Source organism: Myxocyprinus asiaticus, chromosome 11 (assembly GCF_019703515.2).
Source record: "Myxocyprinus asiaticus isolate MX2 ecotype Aquarium Trade chromosome 11, UBuf_Myxa_2, whole genome shotgun sequence".
Lineage (NCBI taxonomy): Eukaryota > Metazoa > Chordata > Actinopteri > Cypriniformes > Catostomidae > Myxocyprinus > Myxocyprinus asiaticus.
Window position 1 is genome coordinate 8,052,023 of NC_059354.1, and position 18,583 is coordinate 8,070,605.

General features: G+C 38.5%; 1 protein-coding gene across 3 annotated transcripts in view; it reads right to left on the reverse strand.

Moving 5' to 3' along the window:
• The window catches only part of LOC127448133 (coiled-coil domain-containing protein 148-like), a 69,829-nt gene that overhangs the window by 33,868 nt on the left and 17,378 nt on the right, over positions 1-18,583 (reverse strand). The window contains exons 1-5 of one of the 3 annotated variants that reach the window (XM_051710448.1): positions 17,890-17,903; positions 7,812-7,915; positions 4,860-4,954; positions 4,065-4,210; positions 1,919-2,014 (exon numbers count right to left, since the gene is read on the reverse strand). In XM_051710448.1, coding sequence (XP_051566408.1) covers positions 1,919-2,014; positions 4,065-4,210; positions 4,860-4,954; positions 7,812-7,915; positions 17,890-17,898 — 450 coding nt within the window. In that variant the 5' untranslated portion in view covers positions 17,899-17,903. Of the gene's footprint in view, positions 1-1,918; positions 2,015-4,064; positions 4,211-4,859; positions 4,955-7,811; positions 7,916-14,679; positions 14,806-17,889; positions 17,904-18,583 lie in introns of those variants that run through there. The other 2 variants (XM_051710447.1, XM_051710446.1) reach the window with 2 other exon arrangements.

Consider the following 18,583-nt stretch of genomic DNA (forward strand, 5'->3'; position numbering starts at 1 on the left):
TTTTAAGTTTACTCAACTTTTTATTTTCACAGTGTACATCTGTAACATGGTAACACGAATACATCACACCAGAGGCCGCGTGAACACCACCCTCACATGAGGTTTAACGGAAGTGATTGTTTATAGTCAAAAAGTACTTAAATATTGAGCTTTTTGCACTATACGGTATTGTGTCACTTTAGAAGACATTAATTTAACCACTGGAGTCGCATCGATGAAGTTTATGCTGACTTTTTGATTTCTTGAGCTTCAAAAGAGAAATCTCCATTCACTTGCATTTTAAGGACCTACTGAGCTAAGATATTTTTCTATTTTTCTTCAAATGTGTTCTGCTGAAGAAAGAAAATCATACACACCTGGGATATGATGAGGGTGAGTAAATGATGAGAGAATTTTCATTTTTGGGTGAACTTTCCCTTTCAGGATAATTTTCAGGAAAAACTTTTAGGAAATAAGTAATGCATTTCTTCTTGCATTTACTGCGATCAGTAGTCTGTTACTAGTTGATGAGATTATTTCAGATTTCTACAGAGTAGATATAACAAACCCTAAATAAATGTATTGCAATTCTTAAAAAAGGACTTTTTAGAGGCATAAATGCAATGCAATAACTGGTCCTATACAGTAACTGCATATAAAATTTCTAAACAAACCGAAATGTCCTAATATATTTCATTCATTCATTTATCTTTATGAAATTCCACTGACTACAACAAAACTCGTAATGTGCAGGCCTATCTTTATCTACATTTTGTCATATGAACAACCAGTCAGTAACTGCACTGCCTGATTTTAAGTGCCAGAAGCCTTAAGTATAACATCACATAAAATTGTAACATTTGTTGGTTTATTTTTTACGGTGGACATGGATTCATTAAAAAGACCCAGCACATTAGAGTCTTTTGTTCAGAAACTGTATTACACTGCTCACGCTATAGATTCAAAAGAACTGGCTCATAAAAAAAATTATTCTGGAATCTGACTACACTGGATGCACTGTGTGTGTCGCACTGTGGGGGCAACAACTGAATAGTACAGCAGGAAACACTGCCAGTGAATTTTAGTACAGTGCTCCATCTGCATCAGTGAAAAAAAGGCACGTTCAAGAATAATTAACAGAACAGAAAGTCTTGAGAATCATACAGTTTCATTGTTTTTCTTAAAAATGGCACCGGTTCCAAATAAGAACCAGTTCTCGGCTTCCAAGCCTAATTCATACAGTACTTATATTAAACAAAAACATTATGATTTATTTCACAATACAGCAAAATTCAACTATTATACTGACATTATTTTTTAATAAAAAATATGTTATTATACTGTAATATCCTGACTCACTTGTGTTGTCACTTTCTTGTCACGTTGATTTCAAAAGAATGGTTTTACCTAGTCCTAGTTACCTAAAGTCCTCTCTAAAAACCCTTTCCAGCTCTTCATGCTCATTCACAACATAAATCATATAATAAAGCCTGATGACCATTAAACCATACTGAACTTCATGTACAGGTTTCTAATGTTGGAGACTCCTTAATAAATGCTTCATATGTGTCCACTTAACATTAAGGTACATTTTCATAGGTTACTAATTTTAAATAAGTGTTATTAAGAATTTATAACATGAGGTAAAATGGCTCACTATTTGGCATGAAAGTCGCCCTTATGCATGTTGTTATAACCTCATATCAATGATTCATAATGCATTTATAAATCAAATAGAAGTCATTAATGAACTAAACCCGTAACAAGGGAACATTCATGTAAAGTGTTACCAGAAAATCATCGCTTGATATTTATGGAGGCTTGTGCCCCATTATAGAAGTCATGTAGTGTATGACGGCAGATATCAAAGTGAAAAGTGCCCTAAACATCTCCATGTGCAGTGCAAAGTGCATATAGTCCAAAAGTAAAGTGAATAGACCTTGAGTTGAGTACCGGAGATCTCCTGCTGTAGAGCGACACATTCACACTGCAGTCTGAGCATCACCTCCTCCTGCTGCTGTCTCACAGACACAACCTCAAACACACACAGAGAGACAGATCTTCTCATATAGCGCTTTTACATGTGCCTTATCTCTGAAAACTGTAGCAGTGTAAACGGTTACTGATGATTACATTAATAAAAGAAAGTGAACTGATTTTAAAGTTTGCTGACCTTACTGAGATAACTCAGCTATGTCAACTCTCTGTTAACTCATCAGCTTCTATTAACCTGTGCTCTATATAATAAGTAGAGTGAAACTCTGTGATTGCTCATGTGCACTGCCACGTTATTGAGAGTGGAGGCCGAGTGAAACAAAATAGCACTGAACACAGAGTGAGTTTGCTTAAGAGCATTAGATCTTGACTAGCCTTATTCTTTTATTGCTTAGTAGCTTGACTTTTAATAAAACTTAGTAGTTTTATTTTTTGTATTATTTTTTATACAAGTTAATCTTACTCTACAGTATTTGTGGCATAATGTTGATTACCATAAAAATGTATTTTGAATTGTCCCTTGAGGTTACAGTGAGGCACTAACAATAGAAGTCAATGGGGTCAATTATTGGTGGGTTCAAAAGCAGAAATGTGAAGCTTATAATTTTATAGAAGCACTTCCATTGCCGGAAGTTTACATTTTACTTCCAATGATGTTGTAAAATCAGAATCAGAATGAGCTTTATTGCCAAGTGTTCTTACGTACACAAGTCATTTTTTTTTTTTTTGGGTGATAGGAGAAACAAGTGCACACAGAACATTATAGTGAGACACGGAATATAAAACCAGGTAAGAGTATAAATAGACATACAAATAATAGGACATATAACAGAATGGCGTATTTACATGTGCAAGGTAGGGGTGTGCACAGTTATTGAATTAAATATGAGTGAATTTACATATGTACATGAGATATGTATTATATATATATATATATATATATATATATATATATATATATATATATATATATATATATATATAAAAAATATATAAAATACATTAATTGGATATAACATTACACAGAAAAGGTTAGTAAGCGATTTTATCATTCAAATTATAAGCTTCACATTTCTGCCTTTAAACCCCATTGACTTCCATTATAAGTGCCAAATGTAAAGAAAAGGAGGAGAAGTTCATTTTTGTGGTAATCATCATTATGCCACAAATGCTGTCGATTGAGCTTTACTAGTATTGAACCCAGAATATTCCTTTAACATGCATGCAGTTTAAGTCTTGTGGCTATACTTTTGAAACAGTGAGTATTTTATCGTTTACGGATTGACCCCCATTCACTTCCATAGTGAGTCAAAGTAAATTTTTGTGGTAATCAATGTAATGCCACAAATGCAGTCATTTGAGCTTAACTTGTATTGAACCTGGAATATTCCTTTAAGCATACCTAATTTATATTATAAATATAAAATAAATTAAATAATATATTTTATATATTTTTACTAAGATTTGACAACTTTAAAATGAATTCACTGCTTCACTTTTTTAAGCATTTTTTTCTGAATTTTTCTAAATAAAACCAACTTATTACAAAGAACATTGTCCTGACAACAGGCTTTTCATTTGATGGACACTCAGGACATTTGAGCAATAAACGTCTCTGGCTGGATAAATGTCTGTGGCATCAGTAAATGTTTGAATCTGCTTCTCTAGTTACAGCTGAACAAACACAGCAGAAAAGAGACACAAGTGTGTCTGTTTACTCACCACCTAATACTTATACACACATATATTGCTAAGAGACATTAGCAGAGAGAGAAAGCAAAGATTTTTCATTAAGTTCTGCTTCTGTAACCTTTCAGGAAGATGATTTGTCTAAGTAGAATGTTGCAGCTCTTAATTTGAGTGGTGGGAGTATAAATCCTGCATAACCCTGCTAAAAAAGCATCTTAAACCAGACTTAGCAGGTTTACTAGTCTTAGCTGGTCTCCCAGCCCGGTCAGGCTGGTCTATTTTGGAGACCAGCTGGCTGCCCAGTAAACAAGATGAACACCAGCTTGGCCAGAAATGTAGAGCAAGTAAAGAAGTGTAACCACAATGAGAGTATGTGTGTATTGGTGATCTTGATTGGTTACCTGTTGTAGGACATCCTGCAGCTCACTGCTATGATTGGCTGTTGTGCAGTGTGATGTCAGTCTGTACTGTAGATCATCTCTCAGCTGATGAACAGGTTCCACTGTAGCCAATCGAAACGCCTCACGCTCCTGTTCTAAATTCAACTCTACACACGTACGCACACACACACACACACACACACAAACACATGTTGGTGCAGCTATCATTATGAGGACTCTCCATAGACATAATGATTTTTATACTGTACAAACTATAGATTCTATCCTCTAAACTAACCCTATCCCTAAACCTAACTTTCTGGATTTTTACATTTTCAATAAAACATCGTTTACTATGTTTTTTAAGCAATTTAAATTATGGGGACACTAGAAATGTCCTCATAAACCACATTTATAGCATAATACTCTTGTAATTACTAGTTTGTTACCTAAAAAAAATTTCCTAGTAAACCACTTAAACCTGCCCACACACACACACACACACACACACACACACACAAATTATATATGCATTTGATGTTAAAACTTTACTGATAGCCTGCAGATTGTCCATTCTGCAATACAAAGGCAAAGGGCAGTAACTACAACAATGAAACTGACAAAACTGGCTTCAAAGTTACCTGGTTTTAGTGTGCATTTTGTAGTTATTGCAATTTTCTCACTCTATTTTCTTTGTATCTAAGCACTGCTGGACCAAACCGGCTGTCACAGGACAGATCTAAGGGACCTGATATCAGTCATAATTCAATTTTGACAAAATGTGTAGATTTTAGCCAAAAATGGAGGAAATATTACCATCTTCCAGCAGCTCAGATGGGACACCTGTGTCTGCTCCATGTTCAAACCCAACTTCACGAAGAAAACTTTGAAAGTCTTCCTCAGCTTTATATCTGAAACATTTAATTAACATTTGAATTTTAATTAAACTTGAGATTAAATAACTAGTGAAATTCTCAAGCAATGTGATATTAGGGGAAAGGAACATTCGCATTTTAGAAAGCATTTTATTGGACAAAAATTTGTGCACGCCCCTGAGCAGAGTATGATGTATTCAACATTTTTGTCCATTTTCAAGGAAGAGAAAAACTGTCAATTTTGAATGTGTTTATCTGCTAAAAGTTGATTTTGTCAGCTTTTAAAGAATACACAAGCATAGACAAATTCAAAGTCGATAGAAATAAACAAAAAGATTCCCATTCAGATTTGACAGGGCCTGTAATGAAACAGACAGCAGCATCTCTGTAAGGTTGGATGTGTGTGTGTGTGTGTGTGTGTGTGTGTGTGTGTGTGTGTGTGTGTGTGTGATCTGAGCTAAAGAAGCACAATTTATGATACCGTTGTTGTCAGATTATACTACTGATTTGAAATATGTTCTTTGATCGTAATCTTGAGATTTCACTCTTTCCCCATTCAAGTAGACAGGAGCTGAACTTTTATGCCGCTTGTTAACATAGAAAATAGCTGCCCGGAAGCATTCCAAAGATGGCCACCGAGTGACCTGACTTGTCTTAAAGGAGTGGTTTTGTGTGTAATTGCTATATTTTTATATATATTGGATTGGATTAAAACACCTAGTTCAAAAATCTCTTAGATAAGTTGTTTTATTATATATATATTATTCTTTTGTAATAGCTGTTTGGTAAACAAGTGAACACAATAAAACCACACTGGCATATATTCAGGCAAGAGCCAACTATATAACTTTATTAATATTTATACGATTCAAAACAAAAGTTTAACTGTGTGTGACGAAGAGGAGGGCATGGCCAGACCGTGATGGAGCACGGCCGGAGCTGAATCAGCTGATCAGCGGGAGAGCGAGATAAAGGGGAGCCGGAGATGCCGGTTCAGGAGAGAGAGAGAGCGAGAGACGCACATGCATGTGTGTCTGTTCATTTATGTTTTATGTTGTTTTAAGTTCATTTATATCATTAAACCTTTATGTTGACTGTTCAGCCGGTTCCCGCCACCTCCTTGCCCGTCCCTATACTGTTGCACTGTGTTATCAGGGCAAAGGTATTTTGCATGAATGTCAGTTCAGGGCATGTGTTTTAAATGCTTTAAATGTGCACATACTGTGCACGGAGCATTCCGCAACGCACACACCTGAAGTATACTTTGGCCTTTAAAAGTAATTTTTTTAAATTAAGTAAATATAAATAATGATATATTTTAAGGTAAAGTTTATATTATCAAATAGTAAGTTCCAAGGAACACTTCATGCGTCGAGTAAAAACGGCTATTTCATAAGTTAAACCATTTAAAAACTTCAAAATGTGGATTGCAAACCCACACATATCGGCACAGCAGACAAAAAATTTAATAAAGGTGTTTTACTCGACAAATGAATACCTTGGAACTTACTCCCTGATGATAAAAAAATATACTATATCATTCTTTTATTCAATACTTCCGTTTAATCCATTCATTTACACAAGTTCTTGATCTTGATATATATTACCTACTATACATAAAATCCTGTATTGTGATATTGTGGATGACTAGGTTTGAAATAGAATATTAGGAACTATATAAATAACTAACAGGTAAATTAATTAACCAGGCATTTTTTCTCACTTTTGATGCCATTTTTGCTTCAAGCTGCCCTTAATTCTGACTCTGGCCTGTTGTCACAAAAGGTCAATTTATGTTCAATGAACTGTATTTTTTTTCCCTGGACAAGAACTGGAAATGTTAAGACTTTAGATCAAGATTTTAAGGGGTGCGTCTACACAGAAAAAATAAACCTTCCTTCAGACAGTTCATGTAAATGAACTGATTTATGAGCTGGTTTAAATAAATGATTCACTTATCTAAGGCATTGGGAACTCCGATTAATTTTAGTGCATCAGTTCATTCATATGGTTCATGTAAATGAACTAGTTCACATAAATGATTCACTGATTCACTTGAGCCCCATGCAGCCTTAAAGGTGCACTCAGTAATTCTAATCCAATACACTTTTTGTAAAATTCTGCAAATATCTCCTTACAGTCTGCTAGCTGTCCGTTCTGTGGGTTGGCTGAAAACAAATCTAGTATTTGTACACAGCCCTGGCTCTGTAAATGAAACAAAAACAAAGTGCCAATGGAGCACTGAAGGGAGGGGTGTGTTTGTTTTGGCAGTTGAGTTTGAACATCAACAGTGTTTCTCAGGATTCGCTGAGTGCACCTTTAAAGGGACATTGCCTTCTTTTTAGAAGTGAAATATTTAGTTAATTGCTGCCGTTAATATCTATATTTTGATTATTATGTTATATAAAAAAGGGTGTTTTCTTGTTTATTAGAGTATATTAAGTATAAATTTATGTTCATCTTGATGTCATCCTATTTGTCTTACACCCTATATCCCTTACAAAAACGTTGTAGTAAGCATGACTGTATTAACCATGGTTAATTCTGTGGTTACTTTAGGATTTACAAAAATACCATGGTTAAACAGCAGAATTAAATAATATCACCTGATGTATAAAATATTTTCTTCTTTAAATAGCTTCAAACTAGTTAACTTACTACATTTGAAAAGATTAGCCTGACAGTAATTTAACTGCTTTCAGTCATAAGTAACTTGTATCTTGGGAAAATACAGTTTCAATGAAAAGCTGTTACTCATTTCACATGTGAAAAGGGGGTTTACATAGAAGTCTTACAACTAAAAGCACAGCAGCAAAAACAGCCCATAAAATTGTAAGGGTTAAAGAGATGGTGGAAAATGGTCATGAAAATGTGAATGACTGACAGATGTTACCTGGCTGTGTTGAGTCTATGATGCTCTTGGATCCACACCTGTTTGTGCTGTCTCAGAACACTCTTCTCCTTCATCACCTGAGCAGCACACAACACCTGCTGCACCTGAAACACACACAACAAACCCACTGTAGTGTCAACAGGATTTACAACATTTTAAATCTCTTTACTTTTTGTGGTTTTGTGTTTCGTTGTCCCCTTCTGCATATCACGGGCCCCCTTCATCATATCGTGGCCCACTTTGGCAAACCGCGGCCCCGTTTTGTGGCTGACCCCGCTTTCCCAGTTGTCCCGATGGCCAGTCCGCCTCTGCTTTTGGGCCTCCATCTCTTGAGCCCCAGTGCAGCTGCAAACCCTGCATTACTGGTAGTTACGCTACTGGTTAAAATACTCACTGTTTCAAAAGTATAGCCAAAAAAATGCATGTTAATATGATTCTAGTGTGATAAAATCGCTTACTAACCTTTTCTGTGTTAAGTTATATCCTATTTTACAACTTTGTTGCCATGACAACATATTGCCGTACATCATAAAATACTAAAACGACCATAAAAATGCCAATTTACATTTTTTAATTTATTATGCCACACATTCTGTTGATTGAGCTTAACTTGTATTGAAATATTCCATTAAATATATATATAAGAAAATTATGGGAAGCCAAAGAGGAAATAATTATATAAAAACAGATACTGTATATGGTTAGAAATCGGATTATTATTTTAATAATTATTTCGGCCCTGTGCATTGCTCTGCAAAACGCAGCAGTTAATGCTTTGGCTTTTTTTGAAACTGTATTTTCGTTGGCAGAGCAAAAACACACAATGTCTAGCCATATTTAATTGAGTCTAAAATGGAAGTTACTCGATATTAACTTCTTGTTACACAACTGCTGAAGCAATATCAGTCATGCTCAGTTCATGCTCCCCAAGCTACAAGGTACTCATAACTTAAAGGAATGTTCCGGGTTCAGTACAAGTTCAGCTATGTTAAATTTCAACAAATTACTCAGTCAGCTACACTACGAGTTACTGCCAAAATGTAGCTAACTACAGTACATTGAAGATATTTAAAGAAAATATTGTTAGAAAAATAATAATCAGATGATATTATTCAATTCTGCAACTGCAAAATGATATCACCTGATTGTTATTTTTTTTAATTGGGGTAATATAAAACAATTGGACCCACTTTAGATGGCCTGAACTACTACTGTATGTACTTAACCATTTGATACAATATACGTATTATGTACATACATGTTGTTGCATTGTAATTACACTTAAAGTACTTGAATTTAATTATATTTGTTGTTACACTGTTAACTTTACCACAAACCCTAACCCAACCCTTACCCCAAAAACCTAACTCTAACCCCTAATTCTAACCCTAACCCTCCACTTACTCCTAAACCTACCCGTACCTCAACCTCAGTAACAGCAAATGTGGGAATTTTGCAAAACAACATGTAGTTACACAGTAAATACATAGTCTTGTATGTATTTAATGTTAGTACATAGTAGTTAAGGCCACCTAATATAAAATGTGATCAAACAATTTGGTGACAACATTAAATGTATACTAAATATAAAACTGGAAAGCATCCTATTTTATAGGACTGATTCAAACTATTGTGATAAACAGCAGCAATTAACTAAATATTTAGCTTAAAAAATAAAGGCAATGTCCCACTAAGTCTGTAAGGGACTTAAGTGAATCAGTGAATCATTGAACTAGTTCATTTATATGAACCATCCGAATGAACTGACATTCTAAAATGAATCAGAGTTCCCAATACTAAATATAACAAATCGTTTATTGTAATCGGTTAATTTACATGAACTTTCCGAAAGAACCGATTCACTTAAATGATTTGGTTTCCCCAGCACTATGTGAGAGTGAGAGGACAGGTTAGGTGATTACTCCCTCAGCTCCATTGCTGCCTTCTCAATACAATGTGACAAATGTAGTGTTCTGTGACGCTCCAGTGCTACTTGTTGGAAAATGTAGCTCGTTTCTGGAAAAACTATACTGTTGTTAAAACAGCTGCTAAAAAAATGCTACTAAAACATTTAGCCAAATTAGTAGCGGTGCTATTTTTAGTAAGTGACTACCCAACACAGATCATGCTGTCGTTCTGAATATCAGCATGGCTGTGATTGGGCCATAGGAACAAGGCTGCAGGTATAAACAGCTGTGCTGACATTCAGAACAATGGCACTCTTGCTCGTGTAATTTCCCTTAACTGAGTCATTCTGTAATTGCATTAAAAAGCACGAGTATTGACGCTGACTACCACCCCTGGAGTCATGAGTTCGAATCCAGTGTGTGCTGAGTGACTCCAGCCTGGTCTCCTAAGCAACCAAATTGCCCCGGTTGCTAGGGAGGGTAGAGTCACATCGGGTAACCTCCTCGTGGTCGCGATTAGTGGTTCTCGCTCTCAGTGGGGTGTGTGGTAAGTTGTGCGTGGATCGCGGAGAGTAGCATGAGCCTCCACGTGCCGTGAGTCTCCACAGTGTCATGCACTGCGAGCCACGTGATAAGATGCACGGACTGACAGTCTCAGAAGCGGAGGCAACTGAGTCTTGTCCTCTGCCACCCGGATTGAGGTGAGTAACCGCACCACCATGAGGACCCAGTAAGTAGTGGGAATTGGGCATTCCAAATTGGGGAGAAAAGGGGATAAAAAAAAAAAAAGCATTAAAACAGTGAGATAATCCATGGTGATCTTTTTAGTATTCGTAGGTATTTTTATGTAACATACATGTTTGAATAGCCACTTAAACATAGACTATCAAAATATTCACAGCATCTAAAATGTAAGCACTTTTACATACTGTATATGTACAGTTTTAGTTTTAGAGATGTACAGATCTTTATGGATACTCTGATGCTGATCGGGAGATACATTTCTGAATGTATCTCGAGGATACTGCTGCAGGTGAATGAGATCACAGACACAATCCCATAGTGGGCTTTGATTAATCAGTGAATGTTGAAGAAACTTTGTCCAAGAAAGACCGTTTTAATGGTATATTAATGTATTAATGACATCCAGATGGGACTAATAAAAGTAAATACACTTTTACTCATGACTGAATTTTACTCTCACTGAAGATTAACAAGAATTAAGTAATATAAGTGAAACACTGTCAATGTTATGGTATCATATACTATTGTGTGTTTCACTCATTTTCCGTGTGTGTGTGTGCTGTCAGACTGATCTCACAGTGAAATCGGAAACAGTAGGTTGACTTTTCTTTAAATAAAGTCGGTCTGTACTTAACAAAATTCGAAACACTGCTGCCAGTGGCCAAAGTGATAAGTGTCGTTGAGTGTATGGGCACATCTGAGCTCCAGGTTCCGGGTGTAATGTCCATGGAGGTGCGCCAAGAGTGAGATGTGAAGCGAGTTGTTTTCTGCTGTACAGGCATTAATACAGTGAGGAGGAATGCAGAATTTATAAACTGTATGCCCCAACTCAAACCCCACACCTAAACCTAACCATCAGTGGAGAAAAATGTTAATGGTAGGGGGAAAAACATTCCTGGTTTCAACACGGGAACCAAACCCGAGCCTCCCACACTGCTGATGCAACGTGCTTCCGGTCGTGCCACAGGGGAAAGTAGACATGCTGGAGCCGATGCAAGAATGTCTGATAGGACATGTCACTTGTCAGTGAGTTGGCATTATGTGACCGATCCTGGAGTTCCGGAACTCTCGGAAACAACATGCCGACTTCCCTTGTGATCATGTCAGTGCTGTCACAATTGTTCTAAAAGAATTTGTAAACATTTGCACTTCCTGAAAGTTTTCGAAACTTAAAATGATTTGCGTTTTAGATGCTGTCAATATGTCGATTTTGTACATTTCAGTGTCTACGCATACATTCGAAAATGTATGTGGATAGAACCACACTTTACTTCCGAATACCTATGAATACAAATGCGATCACATAGGAAATCTTGTCTTTAATTCTGTTCAGAGCACATGTCTTTGTTTCTTGCAGAGGTCAGTCATTTTGCTAATTATATATCTCTCCATTTAATTGACTGCTAATTACACAGTAGAAAACTCTGGCCTGTGGGAATTGAACACTCTGTCCATTTTTGCCTCCTAACCTGATGATGAATGCAGTACTGTGATGTGCCCTTTGAGATGTGCTGTCAGAGGCTGTGAAGGGCACTCAGGTATAGATTCTTTTAAAAATTTAACACTGACATGTACAGTATACTGATGGTATACACTTATATGTATACCATCAGGGGTGTAGCAGTCATTTTAAAAGTGTGTGTGTGGGGGGGGGAACACAGCTGTCAGTAGGTGGCTCGCACAGACCCAACACTTACAGTGCAGTATTAATATTTTACAGTATATTTTAATATATAAGTATGATATAAGTATTATATTAATATATATGTATTATTTACTTGTAATATTTGTAGTATTTTAAAGATTCAAGTATTGCAAAATAATTGCAACATTTTGCTAAATTAGCTGCAAAAATAAAGGTTATCTTGTGGAGCACTTGCTTCTGTTTCCCACATGACAATAAAAGACTGAGCACAAACTGGTCCTGGATAAATTATTTAATCAATTACAATAATAACAATTTATTGTTATTGTTATTATAATTGTGCATGTGCACAATTGTATTTTTTAACTCTGTGCTTGTGCATTGTGGGATTTAAATGTATCCAAGTGGCTCGAGTGTTTTGACTACGTTCACCAAAATTTGTTCAGATCCATTTAATGATTCCGTGTCCATTTCTGGTGATTTAGAAGGTGGTGACAAAAGAGTGTCTTGTATGAAATGAGTTAGTCACTGAATCAACGATCAAAAGAACATTTTAATCCTTTAAAATGTGTATGTCTACAGACCTACAAAGAGACATTACTAGAGATTGTTATAAGCATTATAAGAACAAAGCAAATCTATCATTTCCCTACAGTTTGAGCTGCTGAGCATGACTTTTATCAAAAGACAACAATAATAGTCTTATAATAATTATGAGTTTCAATAACGTCCGTAAGTTTTCATGTATAAAAAAGCATGTCTATATATCTATTCACTTCAGTAAAATTCAAATCTTGCGTTCTTAGAACACAGCAGATCGATCTTTTTTCCTACAGTTTGTCAACTTAAAAATAGCTTTACATATTTAACACAGATCAGTAATCTGCTTAAATTGGCAAAAGAACTGATCAAACTATTACCTCACAAACAAAATGTAAAAAGTATAACTTACTGAAGACTCAGGCACTGATATAAAATCCACTTACAATATGTGCTTTAAAGAAGGATTGTCTTTTGTTTTATTCTGCAGTGCATTTCATGTAATGCTGCCAATCAAGAACGATATGCCGATAAATAACTCTCATTTGTGTGTTCCTCATCTCTAGATTATTAATTTAGATCAACATCAATGCTGATAAAAAACATGGATAAATGAGCATTGTTGAAAGCAATTTTGTAGAAATGAACGGAGCCGCGTTGATTAGACTGTCTGACTTACGGCCTATTATGTAAGGGTTGTTTCGGTTCATGAAACTCACCTGTGATTGGCTGGATGGTCGCTCAATCAGCCCAAAGTAACAAAACACAAAGAATACTGTATACAAATCCACCATTTGGACTCGCTATGGATTTAGCTTGAAAAAGTGCAGGGGACAAAAATCACCTTTTTAAAGAGTGCGGTGGACGTGTTCTCCATGTCCCCCGCAGCTGCTTCGCCCTTGTATACAACCATACAAGCATCATGCTCAATATTACATACACAGTACAACTATGTTAAATTACATTTATTTTATTATAATATATACTGTATATTATACTGTATATAATTTAATTTATATTAATATAATTTAATATTTACTTTACATGAAGCATGTGTTTATAATTAATTCTAAAGGTATGTTAAAGCATTATAGTGCCTTCATAATGTCTTATAATACACCTAATAATCAGTTGTGTTTTTTTTATATATAATTTGGGAACACATTACATGAATGTTCTCTTTGTTAAGGGTTTATAAAGGGGTCCATTAATGAATAATAATTAATTTACAAATGCACTTTAATTCATTGATACACATTTATAACAACATGCATAAGATCGACATTCATACAGTGCATGTCAGATAGTGAGTCACTTTTTGCAGCATTGTGACATACAGTAAATCATGAATTGGGGCTTTTTATGTTTTTGATTCATGTAAGTATGAATAAGTGTATTAATTAAGGATTTATAACATGATGCTAACTATTTGGCAAGTATTGCATGAAACTCTGCCTTTTTATTCATGTTGTTATAACTGGGTATCAATGGTTTATAATGTATTTGTAAATGACTTATTAGTCGGTAATGAACCCCTTAAAGTTGCATTCAGTAATTTGGGGATAATTTTAAAAGTTTTATACATTAACAAATGAATTGTGTTTTTGTGAAGGCTGATCTAAATGGTGTACACTCACATGACATGAAGACTGTACTCATAACAGTTTTCTATAAAAAGTGTTTTTATTATACATGGTGCTGGTTACCACCTTCAATGTTGTGGTGATGGGGGCGTGGTCATGTGTCTGTCTGCGGGAGTGGTGTGGCTCGTCAAGCTGGTTGACATAATTTCTAACAGCTGTTTCTCATTACAGTGATAGTGGAGAGACTCCTTAAAACATCTGAGCACGCCAGAGAAGGCAGAGAGAGAACGAGCGTGCAGCACTGCCAACTGTGTACATTATGTGTTGAAGCTATTGAGTGTTTGTGCAGAAGTTTATGTTTATTTTTGAGAGTGAATTATTGAACTGAATGAAAAACCTGAAAAAGAGTGCATCTGCTGCACACGAAGACACGAGAATAAAAGCCTTACCTGAAGCATGTCACTGCTCCCCGTCTCCTCCTTTTCCATATCCGAACCTGAAGTTCTGTTACACTGATGCCAAAATACGGGAAGCGAGGAGACACGTCGTCATGGAGTCCTCACCACTAGGTGAGGTGATCAAGACCCTCACCAGTATCCAGCAGAACCAGCATCTGGCCCTCGTCGGGCTGTGGCTGGAGCAGGAGCAGCGCTTTCAACTGTTGCCACTACTCTCCGGGGCAGTGCAGCTTGCAGCCCAACAGCTCCCCGCAGCCAACCTTCTCGTTTACGCTGACATGAAGAGAGCCATTCTGCAACAGGGTTGGCTGGACCCCCGGACAGAGCCAACAGCACTTCCACGCCCTGAAGTTGGGCAAACACAGCTGCCTGTTCGCCTTCACACAGCAGCTTCTGGATGCCTGTCAGAAATGGTTGCTGGTGGGGGAAAGTTGCAGCACCCAGGACATTGTGGACAAGGTGGTACTGGGGCAGTTCGTCACCCAGCTGCCCCGTGGGATGACCAAGTGGGTCCAGTGCCACCGTCCAGCATCGCTGGAGGAAGCGATCCAGCTGGCCAGGACTATATGTCGGCATTTCCTGGAAGCAGTGATCCGGAGTCTCTCTCTCTGTCTTCTTCTCTCTCTCTCTCTCCTACCCCCAAACCCCACTTCTGCCCCTCCTCTTTCCATCTCATTCCTGCCCCCAGGAGACTGGGCAGTCTGATGCCCAGGTTTCCTCCCCGCTTAGGGAGGTCTTCTTCCCCCCCTCCCCCTAATTCCCCTGCCTTTCTCCGCCATCCCTCCCAGGTTGGTGAGTCCGTTCCCATGGGTGTAGGAGGGGGGCCTGGGCCAGTCTGTTGGAGCTGCAGGGATCCAGGGCATTTCCAGGACCGTTGCCCTGTAATGGAGGTGGGTACGCTGGTCCGGATTCCTGACGCTCCACAGGCCGCCCCTGATCCAGCTGGGGTGTATCGGATACCGGTGAGTACCTAGAGGGACAAAAAAAAATTGGTTGATTCTGGCTGTTCTCAAACCTCCATCCACCAACGTTTGGTACAAGACGGGTAAAGGTGCTGTGTGCACGGGGGATATTCACACGGATCTGGTGATTACCATTGAGATACTATTCAGGGGAGAAAACATAGAGTGGAGGCCATGGTTAATTCCCTGCTCACCCATCCACTGATTTTGGGGACGAATTGGCCTGATTTTAAGAATTTATTAAGGGAAATTTGTGTGGGTGGGTTCTGTGAAATAATGTCTCAGTGTGTGACGTGCGATACTATGGCTGGGGAGGCAGTGCCAGGGCCGTCTACATTGGCTCTGTGTCAAGATGACGCAAGGGAGGAGGTCCCCGCCCTCAGGGCATTCCCTGAGGGGGATTTCTCTCTATCGCAATCACATGACGAGTCCCTCAAACACGCATTTGACCAAGTCAGAGTAATTGATGATCAACAGCTCTAGCCTAACGTTGCGCTCACATACCCGTATTTTTCAATGATCAAAGATAGGTTTTATCGAGTGACGCAGGACACTCAAACAAAAGAAAATACAACCCAGTTATTAGTCTCGAAGAGCCGTCGAGAAGCGCTTTTCCAGGCGGCTCACCATAATCCAATGGCTGGCCATTTAGGACAGCAAAGAACACTTAACCGAATAATGGCCTGATTTTTTTAGCCAGGCATTCACAGGGACGTTCACAGGTGGTGTGCGGCGTGCTGTGAATGTCAGTTGGTGAATCCACCGGCCACCCCAAAAGCACCATTGCGCCCTCTACCGTTAATCGAGCTCAAGCCCCTATTATCTGCAGTGTGAGAGGTTCCACAGGGTTTTCCCCATTCGAGCTGCTGTATGGGCATCGGCCGCGCAGCGTGCTTGACGTCATAAGGGAAACTTGGGAGGAGGGACCTTCAAACAGTAAAAATGAAATTCAGTACTTTCTTGATCTTAGAGCAAAACTCCACATTTTGGGTCAATTAACAGAGGAGAATTTGCTCCAAGCTCAGGAACGTCAAAGCCGGCTGTATGACAGGGGCACTCAACTACGGGAATTCACCCTGGGGGATAAAATGCTTGTATTACTGCCCACCTCAAGTTCTAAATTACTCGCGAAGTGGCAAGGGCCCTTTGAGGTCACACGGCGAGTTGGAGATCTTGATTATGAGGTTAAGCGAATGGATAGGGGCAGAGCACGTCAAGTTTACCATCTCAACCTCCTAAAATCATGGAGGAAGGCAGTCCCTGTGGCCTTTGTGACGGTAGTTCCCGAGAGGGCAGAGCTCAGGCCAGAGGTGATGCTCAAACTTAATCAAATCACCCCAGTCCCCTGTGGAGACCAACTCTCACCATCTCAGCTCACAAAGTTAGCCAAGTTGCAAGCGGAATTCGCGGACATGTTCTGGCTTCTCCCTAGTCGCACGAACCTCACAGAGCACCACATCGAGACCAACCCGGGGGTGGTTGTTCGTAGCTGCCTTCCTGAACACAAAAAAAGGTAGTTCAGGAAGAATTAGAAGCAATGCTTGAGATGGGTGAAATAGAAGAGTCAGACAGCAATTAGGCCAGCCCGGTGGTTCTGGTACTTAAGATGACGGAATGGTCAGATTCTGTGTGGACTATCGAAAAAGAGTGCACAGTTGGGCAGGTGGAAGTTCGGTATCTCGGGTTCTACTTGGGCCATGGGCAGGTGTGTCCCCAAATTAACAAAACCACAACGATCACGGCCTGCCCAGCGCCCAAGACCAAAAAGGAGGTGAGACATTTTCTGGGGCTGGCTTGCTACTACTGAAGATTTGTGCCTAGTTTCTCTGAAGTCACCAGCACGCTGACTGATCTCACTCAAAAGGGGGCTCCCAAGTTGTGTCACGGATGTTGCCCCAGCCTGAGTTGGGCGGTGGGGGTATGTGGTGATGGGGGCGTGGTCGTGTGTCTGTCTGCGGGAGAGAGGGAGTGGTGTGGCTCGTTAAGCTGGTTGACATAATTTCTAACAGCTGTTTCTCATTGCAGTGATAGCGGAGAGACTAAAATATCTGAGCACGCCAGAGAAGGCAGAGAGAGAATGAGTGTGCAGCATTGCCAACTGTGTACATTAGGTTTTGAAGCTATTGAGTGTTTGTGCAGAACTTTATGTTTATTTTTGAGAGTGAATTATTGAACTGAGTGAAAAACGTGAAAAAGAGTGCATCTGCTGCACACGAAGACACGAGAATAAAAGCCTTACCTGAAGCATGTCACTGCTCCCCGTCTCCTCCTTTTCCATACCCAAACCCGAATTTCTGTTGCAAATATGTTTGCCATGTGGAAATCACATGACCTGCGGTGTTTCACTAAACGTCAAAGAAGAAAATCCTCACGCTCACTGGCTGCTGCCTATATAGATATGCTTGACTATGCTTAGCGCATTGTTGTTTGGTGATGCAAAGAGCAAAAAGGACACAATGGAACATACTTATTATCGTGCTTTAGAAGCAGAGACAACAGGAGATTCAGTAGCTGCACTACCGAAGAAGATAAAAGGTCAGAAGCAAGAAGACAGAAAGACTGGCAAAGACAAAAAACTAGAGCAAACATCGGTATGGCATACACAAGGTGGAAAGATGTGCTGACGGACAAAAACATGAGTAGTGATGCCGATTTTTCTTCTTTTTTGTTGGACAGGTAAGAAATTATTAATTGTTTAGACCACTCTCTTAAATAGTATCAGTGGAATTTACAGAAAACTCAAACAAGTTTCCCTCAAACTTTCTAAAATTACGTGTGTAGTCAACGTATATTAGTAATGGACAGTTTTCAGTGGTGTTTATAAATGCAACCGGAAGGGAACATGTAATTTTATTTTCTTTGTTATCACAGCTATTGTAAGGGGGCTCATCTACCTCCACCTCTATGAAATGGCACACATCTTCATTCGTTTA